Source organism: Chiloscyllium punctatum, chromosome 10, assembly GCF_047496795.1.
Source record: "Chiloscyllium punctatum isolate Juve2018m chromosome 10, sChiPun1.3, whole genome shotgun sequence".
In the NCBI taxonomy this organism is placed as follows: domain Eukaryota; kingdom Metazoa; phylum Chordata; class Chondrichthyes; order Orectolobiformes; family Hemiscylliidae; genus Chiloscyllium; species Chiloscyllium punctatum.
The window spans coordinates 75,606,904-75,625,215 of record NC_092748.1 but is presented as its reverse complement, the minus strand read 5'-3'; the positions used below and the strand labels follow the sequence as shown (position 1 = coordinate 75,625,215).

General features: G+C 39.2%; 1 protein-coding gene across 6 annotated transcripts in view; it reads left to right on the top strand.

Annotated features, from left to right (window-relative positions):
* slc12a8 (solute carrier family 12 member 8) overlaps nt 1–10,983 on the top strand; it is a 148,250-nt gene extending 137,267 nt beyond the window's left edge. For all 6 annotated transcript variants that reach the window (XM_072579578.1, XM_072579577.1, XM_072579576.1 and 3 more), the window contains 2 exons: nt 4,319–4,379; nt 6,383–10,983. In XM_072579578.1, coding sequence (XP_072435679.1) covers nt 4,319–4,379; nt 6,383–6,548 — 227 coding nt within the window. In that variant the 3' untranslated portion in view covers nt 6,549–10,983. The remainder of the gene's footprint in view (nt 1–4,318; nt 4,380–6,382) is intronic.
* Nucleotides 10,984–18,312: the final 7,329 nt, after the last annotated feature.

Below are 18,312 nucleotides of genomic sequence, written 5' to 3'. Positions count from 1 at the left end.
TGGCAATTTTCAAATTACATCCTTTGGATACTATTTGAGAGATACAGATAGTTGCACATGCTGTTTGGCATTTCCATTGCTCTGGAGAAGCACTGATATAGGAAATGTGCAGGAATGAATAAGCTTCCTGGAATAGAAGCTGTTGTGGATGGTCTATGTGTGTGAATACGGAATGGAAGAAGCCATCACATTATCATGATCAGAATCTAGTGTGATTACCCGAGTGTGAGAGAAATAGAGAGAGAAATAGAGAGAGAAATAGAGAGAGAGAGAGAGAGAGAGAGAGAGAGAAAGAGAGAGAGATTGACTCTGAAGAAGATACAGGTAACTGAAAGTGCCCAGAGTTAAGAACTATGTACTAACAGCAAAAGGATGTCTCTCAGATCCTGACAAAATTCAAGCAGGCGCAGAGATGCAGCAACCATCAGACATGAAAGAAACAATCTGATGGATTTTTAAAAGAAAAATCTTGCCTTATCTATCATCAGGGTGTGAACCTCAATGCATACTCATTGCTAAGGACACAGAACAAGAAACAGAATTCTTTGGAATCAAACAATAATTATGATGATGCCAGTTCTGAGTTCTACAATGTCAATGAAGAAGTCATCTTCCAATGTGATGCCAGTGAGACATGACTTAAAACAACTCTTGGCAAAAGTGAGGACTTCAAATGCTGGAGATCAGAGTCGAGAGTGTGGTGCTGGAACAGCACAGCAGTTCAGGCAGTATCCGAGTCATGGGACAATCAATGTTTCAGACAAAAGCCCTTCATCAGGAGTGAGACCAAGTTAAAACAACCCTGATACAGCAAGATCAACCAGTTGCATTTGCATCCAAGGTGTTAGTGCAGACTAAACACACTACATTGAAAGTGTACCTGGCTATTATTTTTGCTCGTAAACACTTTAATTGCTAAATGGGTAAGACAAAGTGACAGTGGAGTCCAACCACAAGCACTTCAAAGCTTCTTCCTTGATTTGCTTCTCTCTGTTCCAAAGTCTACAAAAGATGTTACTCCATTTGCAAAGGTATAATCTAGACATGACACGCAATCAAGGGAAACAGATCTATATTCCCGATGTAGAATCACAAGCTGAGGATGCAAAGACTGTGTGTGACCTTCCAGCGACTAGTGTCTTGCTCAAATCAGGAAAACTATATAGCAAGATATAATTCTGCAAATACTGTAGGAAATAGAGGTGGGAGGTTTAGCCTCAAAACAACAATGACACTATTGCTATAAGAGAGTATTTGTAGTTAGTCATACGTGGAGGAAGTGATAGTCTATGACATCTTGTACAAAAGAAATAAAGTTGTTAACTCCAAAGAAATGAGAAAAAATAATGCTGAACTGCATCGTTGCAAGCCATCATGAATATGAGTCTACTCTGACAAAGGCACAAGTGCCTAATGAGCCAAGTATGAGAACTGAGATTAAGAACGTAAGAACTAGGAGCAGGAATAGGCTGTCTGGCCCTTCGAGCCCGCTCTGCCACTCTATAAGATCATGGCTAACCTTTTTGTGGACTCATCTCCACTTACCCGCGTTTTCACCATATCCCTTAACTCCTTTATTTTTTAAAGAAGTATCTACCTTAGCTTTAAAAGCAATTGCTGAAGTAGTGTCACCTACTTCCCTGGGCAGGGAATTCTATAGATTAACAACTCTCTGGATGAAGAAGTTCCTTCTCAGTTCAGTTCTAAACCTGCTTCCTCTAATCTTGAGGCCATGCCCTCTTGTCCTAGTCTCACCTACCAGTGGAAACATCATGTCTATTTCTATTTTATCAATTCCCTTCATAAGTTTATATGTTTCTATAAGATACCGCCTCATTCTTCTGAACTCCAATGAATATAATCCCAATCTATTTAGCCTCTGCTCATAAGCCAACCCCCTCAACTCCAGAATCAGCCTAGTGAACCTCCTCTGCACCCCCTCCAGTGCCAGTACATCCTTTCTTAAGTAAGGAGACCAAATCTGCAACAATACTCCAGATGTGGCGTCAGCAGCACCTTGTATTGCTGGAACATTCCCTCTCTGCTTTTAAACTCAAGCCCTTTAGCAATGAAGGACAAAATTCCATTTGCAAAGGACCACTTGAGCTAGTGTAATGCTTGTATCAAATACCAGGTTAAAGAGCTGCCTGTGACACCTGACATATAAACAGATCATAGATGAAGCTTTGAGTAGACAGCTTTTCTCTCACAGGAATTAATTATCTTGTCACCATTGAATTAATTTTCTGATTACAGGGAGTTAGACTGATTGATGTCAATGACCACCATGTGATTGGAATATGCTTGAAAGCGTACTTCAGTTGTTGCGCACTCCTGACATTGTGATGATTAACAATGTTTTCAATTCATGAGTGAAGACTTTAGTCACTTCATGTAGTATTGGGAAATTCAACACCATGCATCGTCTCTACATTATCTCCAAGTTAAATGGAAAAGTCGAAGTGGCATTGAAAATTGTCAAAGAACTGTAAAGATTTGACAAAGTTCAACATAGATGTATACAAAGCAAGTTTTGAATCCAGGATAATATCTTCTGAACACATGGAAAGTAGTCCAAGACAGACAAATGTCATTCCATACCGAAAGTGCTCTATAAGTATTGAAAACAAAACCACTGAAGCCAGAAATAATAATAGGCATGAGTGGCAAAACATAGAACATAGAAAAATACAGCGCAGTACAGGCCCTTCGGCCGTCGATGTTGCGCCGACCGAAGCCTACCTAACCTACACTAGCCCAATAACCTCCATATGCTTGTCCAATGCCCGCTTAAATGACCATAAAGAGGGAGAGTCCACCACTGCTACTGGCAGGGCATTCCATGAACTCACAACCCGCTGAGTAAAAAATCTACCCCTAACATCTGTCCTATACCTACCACCCCTTAATTTAAAGCTGTGTCCCCTAGTAACAGCTGACTTCATTAGCGGAAAAAGGTTCTCACTTTCAACCCTATCTAAACCCCTAATCATCTTGTACACCTCTATCAAATCTCCCCGAAACCTTCTTTTCTCCAATGAGAAAAGCCCCAAGTGCCTCAGCCTTTCCTCATACGATCTTCCTACCATGCCAGGCAACATCCTGGTAAACCTCCTCTGTACTCGTTCCAATGCCTCCAAAACAAAGGTGGAATGACAGAAAGACAAATTTCACTTGAATGAAATGCCAAATCATTGCCAGAGCTGAGCATTGGAGAGCCAATCACAGTGCAACGTTCTCAACAACTATTAGCCAATTGCACAACTAGGGAGTTGTATGGAGCAGTTGTTACCTTGATCGTGCATGGTGAACAAGAGTGCGCATTGAGTCTGTAAACATTCATGTAATTTAGCAAAGTAAATCTTTAGAACCTTGAAAGTGTTGTAAATTGCATTTAATCAAACTATGCTTGATTGTAAGCAATTACCAAAGGAGCAAGTAGAAGCTATTGATAAACACTGCATTTTATTTTAGTGCTTCTAATTATTAAGGATAATTGTATAGAAGCCAATTGCCTCTCATTAGATGGTGACCTGCAATAAGCAAGCCATGTATTAAGTCACTTTCTTACATCTTTATTCAACCTACATGATTTTCAATAATCTGCTCATGATTGCATCTTCTTGCCAGGGAAAGAAAAATCTAGTTTGATTTCAGAATAAATTGTAAGTTGTGAACTTTTGCCTTCTTTAAGAAAATAGATTGGTAACAAACTGAGGCATACTAATAACTGGTTAAGGTTTTGAAGAATTATGCAGATCAGTTAATAACCTTCCTCCATCTCACCTAAAAATACAGTCATTTTTAAATTATAGTATTGTGTTTGAGTTTAGTGTTGGTTAATTTTGTGAAATCCAGCTCTGTGTAGTTTTATTATTCTGTGAGATCCACCATCAACATCACTTACAGATACTTGCAAAATAGACTGCATATTTCCCATTGATTTATATATCAAATTTGAATGTTGTAACACAACCTATGGTACAGATAAAACTTGACTTCTTCAGATTTATTTTGTACTCAAAATAAGTATTGTGATCTTTTAACACTCTGCAGTTGTTATTCTATGCAGAGTTGTCTACATGTTGGTATGTAGGTGGATTGGGAAAGTTGGAATTTTGGGGGAAGCAGGGAACATGAATAACCCAGAAGCAAGTGCAGTGGGTTCGACAGTGGATTTTCAACTGAGTCACATTTGTTATCATTTTGCTTCTTATTACTGATGAGAATACTCTCAACTTCATAATTTATGAGCTTTTAGTTTTTTTCTTAAATCTACTTCTCTGCTACAGTTGTAATTTTAAATGTTTTTCCACAGGCCTAGCGAATAACTTCAACTTTTTACATTGGATTCGGACAGTCTACAGTGAGTCAAGGAGGTTTGTAAGAGTTTCATAACAATAACATTGCAGAAATGTGAAAACAAACTATTCAGAACCTAACTCTATTTTGTTGAAAATTATTTACTCGTTACTTCATATGTACTCTGCAGTAATCAAGATCTTTGGTTCATTTTCTGCTGATGCTTCACCTGAACTGTTTTCTAGACAGCTTTTGTCAGTGGTGATTTGCATTTCACTTACAAGAGCAGGTTCTTAATCTGTTGTGTATGGAATGAGAAGTAAACTTTGCGGTGTAGATCTTATTCTGACCACATGGTAGCCATCTAGCCAACTGAGCAAACCAGCATCCATTGCAACTTTTGTTGCAAACAAAATCCTGCAGCAAAGTTTATGGCTAAATTTGAAGCTGATATGTAGATTCAAAGAGAGGTGCATGTGAACAACTATCACATTATCATTTTCTTCAAATGGTGCAACAATTTCAATATGCAGTATGGTAATTGCATTCCTGAGCATTTTTGCATAGCCAGTTAATTACTTTGCTACCCTGAGACTTCTTATTCTGCTTCTTCCATATACCAGATAGTACTGTGGAGATGTCAGATGAGAAAATAAATTATACCACAACTTCATTAAAATACAGGCTGAAATGATAGGAATTAGGATTTAATGTGAAGATTTCCTGCAGAACCTTCTATTGCAGAGTTTCCCCTACAGAATGCTGTCATTGCATTTTTATTTTCTGGTTGAGTCCTTTTGACAGATCACCCTGTTGCTTAATTGAGTTAAAACACACTGTGATTTTTCCAAGATTAATTCAACAGATGATTCACATTTTTTAACACTATAAATATTGAGTATTTTCCTATTTTTGTTCACAGTGGAAATACTTCCACACTCCAATAGCTGAGGTCTGATACTTGACGGCTACAGTTTACAACAGAAATTAATTAAATGTGCGAAAGCCTAAAGTGGAGAATAAAATTATGTTATCAACTAGTATATAGTCCTGAAACAAGGTGATAATTTTAGTTTCAGTTGGCTGTTATTGGCATTTGCTAGAATATTAATCTATAGTAAAAGTCACCTCCTTGTCCATACTTAAACATTGTGATTTTTATGTCATTACTTAACGTTGAAAACTACACTGTAAACAATTCTAGTGAAAAATCTGTACAATAGATGTAAAAGTGTTCAACAAGGTATGCCCATTCCTTTGAATAGATTTTTAAAAAATGGAGAAACTGCAAATTTTCCAATGTTTATTCTTGTGCACCCTTGGATTACAGAAACAGAAATTTCATCTTTTAGTTGTTTAAGGAAGAAACCAGAATTACAACATTGGTAAGAGCAGTGGGGACACAAAAATGGTTATTGATGGGTAAAAGTGTGATGGAGATAATGGCTCAAATCAAACCAATAGCTTTTTAGGTCAATTATTCTAGAAAGCTCCTTCCCAATAGCGGTTAAACTCTGTGTCTCAATACTGGCAGGTGCTAGGAACTCAAGCAATTTTCCCAAACAGACTCTGTACGCAGGCACACATGTATTCAGATTCTAGGATCAACATCAGTGCTAGTAAGCATCTTATTAAACCATGTACGGACTTCCTGACCAGGAATCACCAGCAGTCAAATCTCATATCTAAGTGCCCATTTCTGTCAAAATCCAAGTTACCACTTCACAATAATGTCAGATAAAACTCATGCCAGTGTGCACTCACTTTAGATTTTGTTGCTCCCACATAAGTAAGTCTGTTATTTGCACTGTGCTGTGTATTCTAGCATTTAAACCTTGTTATGGCTGAAAATAGGGAGACTTATTGAATACAATCTCTGCAAAACTTTTAGAATACCCTTTACTAAATATGAAATTTAACTCTGTTATTTATAATCAGTGCCTGTTATTCATACTTCATAAAATTGTACATTCTGTCTTAAAGAACGAACAACAGACAAAACTGTAATTCAATCAGATTTTAAAATATTATGTTTGCATTTATTATCAAGTATTGACCGCAACTTATTTCTTGATTTCAGGAAAGGATCACCACATGAGAAACAGATTATTGTGACACCCTCATTTACAACAGTGGGTATGGCAACAACTCAATTAACCGAAGAGAATGCTGACTTTGCATCCAGAGACCGCTACCATCATTCCTCAGTTATTAGTCGTGAAATTCTCAGCCGTCATTTGAACTGAAACTCAACTCTCTGTTGATTTTCTTCTTTTGTGACTGTCTTTGGTTGGCGGGCCTTAAAGGCTGTGAACATTCTGTTGTAAAACTTAACTGTGTGTTTACATGAAGTACATTTGCTTTCAAACAACATGAGTAAGAATAGAGTCAATAAAATATTAGGGTAGCTACAACATTACTGCAGAGGAATACAGCTAATTTATATGCAAATTTTTAATAGTTGTGAATGTATGAATGGTTTTACATGCATTTTTTAAGGAGGTTTCCTTAAGTATGCATATATTATGGATTAATTCAGGTTTTTGCCAAGATACTTGGAATAACTTTAACAGAAATTCTGACATATTTTTCTACCACCTTTGCCAACCATATTACAAGTAGTAGATGACATAGTGCTGAAGTGGATGCATTACGTTAGTTTTGGCAGGATTGCTGGTCACTCCTAATTTTCTGCGTTAAAATTCAGGAGTCAAAAGAAAGCAGATCTTCATTGTCAAGCCTTTTTTTTAACAAAAATGTTTGGATTCATATTGTGAGTAGGGTTTTAGCAACCTGGTTTTTGTGGCAGTTTGGGTGCAGAGAACCCTTCTTATGGATAAAAATGTCTTTCTCTTTATTCCTTGCACCGAGGCCGAATATTTTCTTTCTTAACCTGAAGCTGCAAGAATATATGATGCCACCAAAGAAAGGAAATATTCAAATAAGTTCTATGGGTTGGTTAGCTCAGTTGGCTGGATTCATCAGCATGAATTAAATTCCCACACCACTTAGGTTACCATGAAGGTCCCATCATGTCAACCACTCCACTCCCCTGAGGCATGATGACCCTCAGGGTAAACCACCACCAATCATCTCTATCTCATCAGAGAGCAGCTCTAAGGTCTGGTAAGTCAATAGCATCTTTACTTTTACTCTAATCCCTTGAACTGGAGACTAGATAAAATTTGAACTATGTCAATTCTCCTTCAGCAATAGTCACCACTCATAAACTACTGAAATTTTGAAAATAATCATATTGATACGGTGTAGAAAGAAAGTGCTGAAAGATTATTTACTCAGTGCGACAGTTGTATCACTGTAAGATATAGGAGCAGAAGTAGGTCATTCAGCCCATTGAGTCTACTCTGCCATTCAATCAGATCATAGCTGATCTGATAATTCTCAACTCAATATCACCGAGACTTGGTTGAAGGAAGGGCATGATGATTGGCAATTAATGTTTCAGGATATAGATGCTTCAGGCAGGACCGGGAGGGAAGTAAAAGGGAGGGTGGAATTGCATTGCTGGTCAAGGACCATATCACGGCTAAAGGAGCACACTATGGAGGTCTTGGGTAGTGAGGCATTATGGGTGGAGCTGAGAAATAAGAAGGGTGCAGTCACACTGTTGGGGCTGTATTACAGGCCTTCCAACAGTGAGCGTGAGGTAGAAGAACAAATAGGTAAACAGATTATGGAAAGATATAGAAGCAGTAGGATAGTGGTGATGGGAGATTTTAATTTTCCCAACATTGACTGGGATACATTTAATGTCAGAGGTCTGGATGGGGTAGAATTTGTAAGAAGTGTCCAGGAGAATTTTCTACAGCAGTATATCAATAGTCTGCGAGGGAAGGGGCCATATTGAACCTGGTACTGGGGAACGAGCCAGGACAGGTGGTAGAAGTTGTGGTGGGGGATTTCTTTGGGAACAGTGACCACAATTCTGTAAGTTTTAGAATACTCGTAGATAAAGAAGAGAGTCGTCCTAAGGGAAGAGTACTAAACTGGACCAAGGCCAATTATATCAAAATTAGGCAGGAGCTCGGAACTGTGGATTGGACACAGCTATTTGAAGGGAAGTCCACATTTGAAGGGATGTGGGAGGCTTTTAAAGATAGTGCAGGATAGGCATGTCCCGTTGAAGGCAAAGGATAGGAAGAGCAAGGTTCGTGAACCGTGGATGACAGGAGAAATTGTATGACTAACCAAGAGGAAAAGGGAAGCATACATAAGGTCTAGGCAGGTAAGAACAGAACGGGCCCTGGAAGAATAGGACAAGTCTTAAACGAGGAATCAAGCAGGCTAAAAGGGGTCATGAAATAGCTTTAGCAAGCAGAATTAAGGAGAATCCTAAAGCATATTATTCTTATATAAGAAGGAAGTGGGTAACTAGAGAAAGGATTCGTCCACTAAAGGATAATGAAGGAAGGCTGTGTGTCAAACCTGAGAGAATGGGTGAGATTCTGAATGATTACTTTGCATCAATGTTCACTGAGGAGAGGAACATGAATGTTGAGATTAGAGATAGAAGTTTGATTAGTCTGGATCAAGTTGGCATAAGGAAATCTGTGTTGGGTAGGCTAGAGTTATTAAGATGGACAAATCCCCAGGACCAGATGGGAGGTGAGAGAGGAAATAGCTGGGGCCCTGACAGATATCTTTGTGGCATCCTTAAATACAGGTGAGACGCCGGAGGACTAGAGGGTTGCTCATGTTGACCTCTTGGACAAGAAGGGTAGTAGGTAACTACAGACCAGTGAGCCTGACATCAGTGGTGGGAAAGTTGCTGGAGAAGGTACTGAGGGATAGGATCTATTTATATTTAGAAAATAATGGGTTTATCATTGATAGGCAACATGGTTTTGTGCGGAGGAGATCGTGCCTTACCAACTTAATAGAGTTCTTCGAGAAAGTGACCAAGTTGATAGGTGAAGGAAGGGCTGTTGATGTCATATACATGGACTTTAGTAAGGTGTTTGGTAAGGTTCCCCATGGTAGACTAATGGAAAAAGTGCCGTCATCTGGTGTGCAGGGTGTTGTAGCTAGGTGGATAAAGAACTGGTTGAGCAACAGGAGACAGAGAGACGTAGTTGAAGGGAGTTTCTCGAAATGGAGAAAGGTGACCAGTGGTGTTCCACAGGGGTCAGTGTTGGGGCGACTGTTGTTTGTAATATACTTAAATGAACTGGAAGAGGGCACTGTTGGTATGATCAGCAAGTTTGCAGATGACACGAAGATTGGTGGAGTAGCAGAAAGCATAAGGGACTGTCAGACAATACAGGAGGATATAGATAGACTGGAGAGTTGAGCAGAAAAGTGGCAGATGATTTTCAATCCAGACAAATGTGAGGTGATGCATTTCGGCAAGACTAATTCTAGAGCGAATTATACAATGAATGGAAGAGCCTTGGGAAAAGTTGATAGGCAAAGAGGTCTGGGAGTGCAGGTCCATTGCACCCTGAATGTTGGCTAGAGTGGTCAAGAAGGCATATAGTATGCTTGCCTTCATCGGACGGGATATTGAGTATAAGAGCTGGCAAATCATGTTAACATTGTACAAGACATTGGTTCGGCTGCATTTAGAATACTGTGTACAGCTGTGGTCGCCACATTACCAAAAGGATGTGGACGCTTTGGAGAAGGTGCAGAGAAGGTTTACGAGGATGTTGCCTGGTATGGAAGGTGCTAGCTATGAAGAGAGGTTGAGTAGGTTAGGTTTATTTTCATTAGAAAAAAGGAGATTGAGGGGGGACCTGATTGAGGTTTATAAAATCATGAAGGGTATAGACAGGGTGGATAGAGACAAGCTTTTTCACAGGGTGAAAGATTCAGTAACGAGAGGTCACGCTTTCAAGGTGAGAGGTGGAAAGTTTAAGGGGGATACATGTGGCAAGTACTTCACACAGAGGATGGTGGACTTTTGGAACGCGTTGCCAGCAGAGCTGATAGAGGCAGGTATGGTAGATTCTATTTAAGATGCGTCTGGATAAATGCATGAGTAGGTGGGGAGTAGAGGGATACAGATGCTTAGGAATTGACCGACCGGTTTAGACAGTATATTTGGATCGGCTCAGGCTTGGAGGGCCGAAGGGCCTGTTCCTGGGCTGTAAATTTTCTTTGTTTTTTGTTCAATTTTCTGCCATATCCCCATAATTATTGATTCCCTTCATGATAAGAAATCTGTCTCTCTCAGCCTTGAATGTAGGACTGATTGCAAAAAATATATAAAATCCAGAACATTAAATAATATTTAATAATGTAACGCATATTAACTTTCAGGATTGGTGAGCAAAATCGAAAGAACTGTGGATACTGGAAATCAGAAATTGCTGAAAAAGCTCAGCAGGTCTAGCTGCATCAGTGAAGAAAAAAAAGAGTTAACATTTCAGGTCCAGTGATCTTTCTTCTGAACTTTCATCAGTCGACCCTGCTTTGTCTCCACAGATGCTGCAAGACCTGCTGAGTTTTTTCCAGCAATTTCTGTCTTGGGTCCAGAATTGCTGAATGTTAGTTTCAAAATTTCCTTTAACATTATTATTTTTATAATTGTTACCAAATACAAAGAAAGCCTGCATTAAATGAATAGAAATGATTACAAATGTAAGAGACTTTGAATCACTTTTAAAGTGCAATATATCCATGATCAAGTAACTGAAATACTCTAGAAAAATAACAATAAAGAACATTATTATGAAAGAAACTAATTGAATGTATCTCATTGTTCTCCAGCTTAAAATGAATATAAATAGTTCCAGATATTTGAACAATGGGCTGCATTCAAAAAGATGATGTTTCAGGTACAGTCAAGCTGCACTTCCTAAAAGGAAATAATGGGGCAAAAATAGGGTTTAAAGAAAATCCAAAGCTCCTTGGATGACAAAAGAGGTAGAAATTGTGGTAAAGTAGGAAAAGGAATGCTTATTACAGATTTCAGGTAGAATATACAATCAAGAGCTAGTATGAATATGTAAGGTTCAGTGGGCTGGCGAAGGTAAATAAGAGAAGCAAAGGCGGAATATGAGTTCAGATTGGCAGCTAATGTAAAAGAAGAAGCAGTGGAACCAACTATGGGCCAAAAAAGGTATTTACACATGGAGACAGAGAGATGGCTGAGATATTGATGAACTCTTTGCATCCGTGTTTACCAATAAGAAGTTATTACCCAGGCCACAGTGAAAGAAGGAAAATGAGGCACTTAAAGGATTTTCATTTGATAAGGTGGTATTGAATAGATAGCTTGTACTTCAGTGACAAAGTGCTGGAATTAGATGAGATACATCAAAGGATACTGAGGGAAGAGAGAACAGATATTGCAGAGGCCCTTGCAATAATTTTTCAGTCTTCCTTTGACTCAGAGACGATGCTAGAGGACTGAATAATTGAACAAGTGTTCAAAAATGCATGCAAGAACAAGCTAGGTAACTTCAATAAATAGGAACTTTCCAGAAACAATATTTCTGGACAATATTAATAGTCACATGGTCAAATGTGGGTTGATTGAAGAAAGCCAGCATGAATTTCTTAAGGGTAAATCAAGTTTAACTAAGTACTTGGAGTTTTTTTTTTAAGTAACACAGATGTTTGATCAGGGCAATGCTGTTGATGTGGTATACATGGACTTCCAAGAGGCATATTACACAGTGCCAGATAGTGAATTTGTGGGCAAAGTTAGAGCTCATGCCATAAAGTGGTAACAACACGCATATGAACTTGGCTGAGTAATAGGAAACAGTGAATAATGGTAATAGATGTTATTCAAGCTGGGGGAAGGTTTGTATTGGAGTTCCCCAGTACTCAATGCTGGAACCTTTGCTTATCCTGATATATATTAATGATCAGGACCCTGGTGTACAGGGCACAATTTCAAAATTTGTGGTTAGTAGAATGCTTTGAAACATTATAAACAGTGAGAAAAATATAAAACCTAGCAGCAAGAGTTTCAGCTCTTCAGCCTTAACTCTACTTTCCTGCCAGTTCTCCAACCCTTTAACCCATTACTAATTAAACATCTGGCTATTTCCTTATTAAATTTATTCAAATCTCAACGTCCACGGCACTATGGGCAGTGAATTCCATAGATTCACAACCCTTTGAGAGGAGCCATTTCTCTGCATCTTTGTTTTGAAGTTGCTACTCCTCCGCTATTATGACCTCTCATTCTAGGTTGACTCACACAAGGAAACATCCTATCTACATCTGCTTTATCAACCTGCATTAGCATCTTATATACCTCAGTTAAATCTCCTCTCATTCTTATAAACTCCAGGGAGTATAGACTTGAACAGCTCAATCTCTCAAGACAAACTCCTCCTCTCTCAAATCAATCTAGTCAACTTTCTCTGAACTACCTCCAATACAACTACATGCCTCTTCAAATAAGGGGACTAAAACTGTTGACAAAACTCCAGGTACAGTCTCAATATACAATAGGTGCAGGAGTAGACTATTTGGTCCTTCGAGCCAGCACCACCATTCATTATAATCATAGCTTAATCCACAATCAGTCTCCTGTTCCTGCCTTATCCCCATAACCCTTGATTCCACTATCTTTAAGAGCTCTATCCATCTCTTTCTCGAAAGTATCCAGACACTTGGCCTCTACTTCCTTCTGGGGCAGAGAATTCCACATATCCACCACTCTCTGGGTGAAGAAGTCTCTCCTCAACTCTATTCTAAATGGCTTACCCCTTATTTTTAAACTGTTTAAACTCTAGTTCTGGACTCACCCATCAGTGGGAACGTGCTTCCTGCCTCCAGAGTATCTAATCCTTTAATAATCTTAAATGACTCAATCAGATCCCCTCTCATCCTTTTAAACTCAAGTGTATACAAGCCCAGTCACTCCAATCTTTCAACGTATGACAGTTCTGCCATTCTGGGAATTGATCTCATGAACCTACACTGCAGTCCCTCAATAGCCAGAATGTCCTTCCTCAAATTTGGAGTCCAAAACTGCACACAATACTCCAGATGTGGTCTCAACAAGGCCTGTACAGCTGCAGAAGGACTTCTTTGCTCCTATACTCAATTCCTCTTGTTATGAAGGCCAGCATGCCATTAGCTTTCTTCACCGCCTGTTGTCCCTGCATGCTTGCTTTCATTGACTGATGTACAAGAACACCTAGATTTCATTGTACTTACCCTTTACCTAACTTGACTCCACTTAGATAGTAATCTGCTTTCCTGTTCTTGCCACCAAACTGGATAACCACACAGTTATCCACATTAAACTGCATCTGCCATGCATCCATCCACTCACCTAGCCTGACCAATTCACCCTGTATTCTCATAACATCCTCCTCACATTTCACCCTGCCACCTAGCTTTGTGTCATCAGCAAATTTGCTAATATTATTTTTAATGCCTTATCTATGTCATTAAAGTAGCTGGTAAACAGCTGCAGTCTCAGCACCAAACCTTGTGATACCCCACTGGTCACCGCCTGCCATTTCTGAAAGGGACCCGCTTATCACTACTCTTTGCTTTCATCAGCCAACCAATTTTCAATCCAAGTCAGTATTTTGCCCCCAATACTATGTGCCCTAATTTTGCACACTAATCTCCTATATAGGACTTTATCAAAGGCTTTCTTAAAGTCCAGGTAAACTGGCTCTCCCTTGTCCATCTTCATAGTTACATCCTCAAAAACTTCCAGAAGAGTAGTCAAGCACGATTTCCCCTTTGTAAATCCATGCTGACTCTGACCTAGCCTGTTACTGCTATCCAAATGAGTCATAGTTTAATCTTTCCAGCATCTTTCCAACCACTGACATCAGGCTAACTGGTCTACAATTCCCTGTTTTCTCTCTCCCGCCTTTCTTGAAAAGTGGGACAGCATTAGCCACCCTCCAATCTGCAGGAACTGATCCTGAATGTATAGAATATCGGAAAATCATTACCAATGCATCCACGATTTCTGGAGCCACCTCCTTAAGTACTCTGGGATACAAACCATCAGGTCCCAAGGACTTATCAGTCCTCAGACCTAACAGTCTATCCAACACCATTTCCTGCCTAATATAAATTCCCTTCAGTTCACCCATTACCCTAGGTCCTTCAGCCACTATTACATTCTGGGAAATTGCTTGTGGCTTCCCCAGTGAAGACAGATCCAAAGTACCTATTCAACTCTTTTGCCATTTCCTTGTTCCCCAGAATAAATTCACCTGTTTCTGTCTTCAAGGGCCCAGTTTTAGTCTTAACCATTTATTTTCTTTTCACATACCTAAAAAAAAAGCTTTTACTATCCTCCTTTATATTTTTGGCCAGTTTGCCTTCGTACCTCATTTTCTCTCTGTGTATTGCCTTTTTGGTTATCCTCTGTTGCTCTTTAAAGGTTTCCCACTCATCTTTCTATGTTATACTTCATCTCTTTTATCTTTATACAGTCCTTAACTTCCCTCGTCAGCCATGGCTGCCCCTGCCTCCCCTTAGGATCTTTCTTCCTCTTTGGAATGAACTGATCCTGCACCTTCTGCATTATACCCAGAAATACCTGCCATTGTTGTTCCACTGCCATCCCTGCTAAGGTATTGAACCATTGAACTTTGGCCAGCTCCTCCCTCATAGCTCCATAGTTCCCTTTGTTCAACTGCAATACTGACACTTCCGATTTTCCTTTCTCCCTCTCAAATTGCAGATTAAAACTTATTATATTATGGTCACTACCTCCTAATGACTTCTTTATTTTGAGGTCCCTGGTCAAATCCGGTTTGTTGCACTACACCAAGTCTGGAATTGCCTTCTCCCCGGTAGGCTCCAATTACAAGCTGTTCTAACAATCCATCTCAGAGGCATTCCTTTTTTTGGGGTCCAGTATCATCCTGATTCTCCCAGTCTACCTATGTGTTGAAATCTTCCATAACAACTCTGCAATAAGCTCACTAATGCCTTGTACAATTGCAGCACGCACTCCCGACTTTTATACCCTGTTCCTTTAGTAATAAAAGACAGAATTACATTTGCCTTCCTTATTATCTCCTATACTGCATACAAGTTTCCTGCAATTCATGCACGAAAACACCCACATCTCTCTGAAACACTCTGACGTTTTTTCTCCACTTAGTTGATAGGTTGCCTTTCAATTCTTTCAACTGAATTAGATAACTTCACACGTATTCACATTAACTTCATCTGCCAAATTTCAGTCCGTTCACCTAACCTATCCACAGCCATTTGTAATGTTCTTATTTCTTCGTTGTGAGTTACCTTCTCACCTATTGTTGTGATTGTGAACAACTTCAAGGAACACACAGGTTGGTGGAATGGGTGGATAGGTGACAAATGATGTTTAATGTGAAGTATTGTACAGCTATACATTTTGATAGCAGGAACATAGAGACACAATATAAAATAAAGAGTACAGCTCTCAAGGGAACAGAGGGACCTGCAGGTAAATGTGCATAACTCAGAGGTGGCAGGGCAGGTTGAAAGTCCAGTTATCAGCATAGAGTATCTTGGGCTTTATTAACAAGGACATACAAAATGCATAAGGAAGTTATGTTGAACTTGTATAAGAATATAACTTGAATAACAACTAGAATATTGTGTTCAGTTCTGGGCACTGCACTTTAGGAAGAATGTGAAGGCATCAGAGAGAGTGAAGATGAGGTTGACAAGAATGATTCCAAGGATAAGGAATTTCATGATGGCAAATTGGAAAAGTTGAGTTGTTCTCGTTGGAGAAGAGAAGGACAAGAGGAGATCTGATGAAAGTATTCAAAATCATGATTGATCTGAGCAAATTAAATAGGGATAAAAGAGAGAAGGATCATGAAATGTTTGTTAATGAAGGCATAGATGTAGTCAGGCAAAACAACACATAGCAAATGATTAGGGTTTGGAATGCATTGCCTGAGAGAGGGGTAGAGGCTAGTTCAATTGATGTATTCAAAAGAGAAATAGTTGTTTATTTGCAATGGAACAATGTTCAGAGTGGGCAGAAGAATGGCACACAGTGAAATGTTCATTTGGGGAACTGGGTGCAGACATGATAGGCCAAATGGTCTCCTCCTGTTCTACAACAATTCTGCTTTTCTGTGAACTATTCTGCTGCTGTGAGGTTAGTTGTATAATTCTTTGACATGTATGATACTCTTGCCAGGAGTTTTAATTTTAGAGTCACTGATGCATAAAAGATTGTTATTTCCATCATGACCTGGGATGGGTTTTCATACACTATTACCTGCTTTATGCCTTTTTGTTCATGCAAACTAAATATGGTATGAATGAATTAATAAATCATGTCAAGTGAGCAGGCAGGAAGTTTGCATCCCTAGCGGAGCCTTCAGGGATGGATCGTTCTGATGCCATATTTAAAGATTGACTGGACACCCAGTCCATTTGAGAACTGGCCAGATAGCAGGGTAAACTGGGCTTTATACTATGTAATGTGATAGGATTAATTAATAACCTCAGATTAAAGGTAGCAGTGACTACAATCTGGTTGAATTTTACAATCGTTTGAAAAGGAGAGGATTAGGTCTGAAACTAGTATTTTAAACCTAAATAAGGACAGTCATGTGGGCAGGAGGGCTGAGCTGGCTGAAGTGAATTTGCATACAAAGCTAGGGCATAGATCAGTCGAGATGTTGTGGCTGGCATGTATTTAGATATTACAGAATACTCAGGATAAGTGGATTCCTGCTAATAAAGAAACATTCTATGGAAAGGACCCACTGTTCATGGTTAAGTAAAGAAGTTAGGGCAATCATCAAACTTAAGGAAAAAACATTATATAAGGCAGCAATGTTGAGTGATTAATCGGATGGCTGGTCAGAATGTAAAGAACAGCAGAGAATGGCTAAAAGGTTAATCAGGAGGAAGAATTTAGAGAATGAGAGGAAGCTAACTCGGAATGTAAAGGTGATTGCAGGTTTCTACAGTATCATAAAATGAGAAGAGGAAGTAAAGTGAGTGTCAGTCTTCTCAAGTGTGAGATTGGAAGTTCATAGTAGATACTAAGGAAATGAAGGATGAAGTGAAGAGATATTTTGATTCTGTCATCGCTGTATAGAGGATATAGGAAAGATCCAGTAATAGCTATAAATCAGGAGGCGGAATGGAGAGAAGAACGGAGTGAAATCTAAATCACAGGGAAGTGATATGAAGCAAGTTGATGGAACTGTGGGCTGAGGGGTTTCCAGATTTGGATGAAAATCATCCTAGAGTCTGAAAAGAGGTTGCTAATGAGATAGTAGGTGCATTGCCATTAATTTTTAAAGACTTCCTTAGATACAGAAAAAGTTTTGTTGGACTGGCAGATAGCATATTGAACTCCTGGGGAAAAGAGGCATGAAAATAGGAAACTGTAGATTAATTAACTTGATGTCTGTTGTTGGGAAGGTGTTATAATTAATCACTAATGGCATTTATTGCTGCATGCTTTGAAAAACTCAATATAATTGGGTAGAGTCAGCTTTGTTCCTTAAAAAGGAAATTTTATTTAACCAAATTATTGGAGTACTTTGAATTGGTAACATGCTCTGTGCTTAACGGGAGCCTTTAGATATTACTATACCTGGATTTTGAGAAGCCATTTGTCAAGGTGCCATATCAAGGCTTAATGTGGAAAACTAAAACTCATAGTGTAGGGGGTAACATGTTAGCCCAGACAGGAGATTGGCTGGCTGGCAGAAAACAGCTACCTGATCAAGGAGCAGTACCCCAAAAGCTAGTGCTTCCAAATAAACCTGTTGGACTTTAATGTGGTGTTGTGTGATTTTTTAAAAACTTTGTCCACCCCAATCCAACACCAGCACCTCCACATCATGACTTAAAGAGAGTGAGAGGAGTTAAAGGAGAAGTTGTTCAATGTGAGGACGAACTCAACTAAGCTATTTTGTCTACAGTGGTCACCAATCTAATTCCATCTCATGATCTCCTAACCCCTCAACTGCGTAAGAATGTATGTGTCCTTAACTGAGGACCAATGAACAGCATGGTTATCTGTGTGACTACACCAACTGCTACCGCAAAGCAAGCAGGTAGGCATCAGGTGAATGCCCA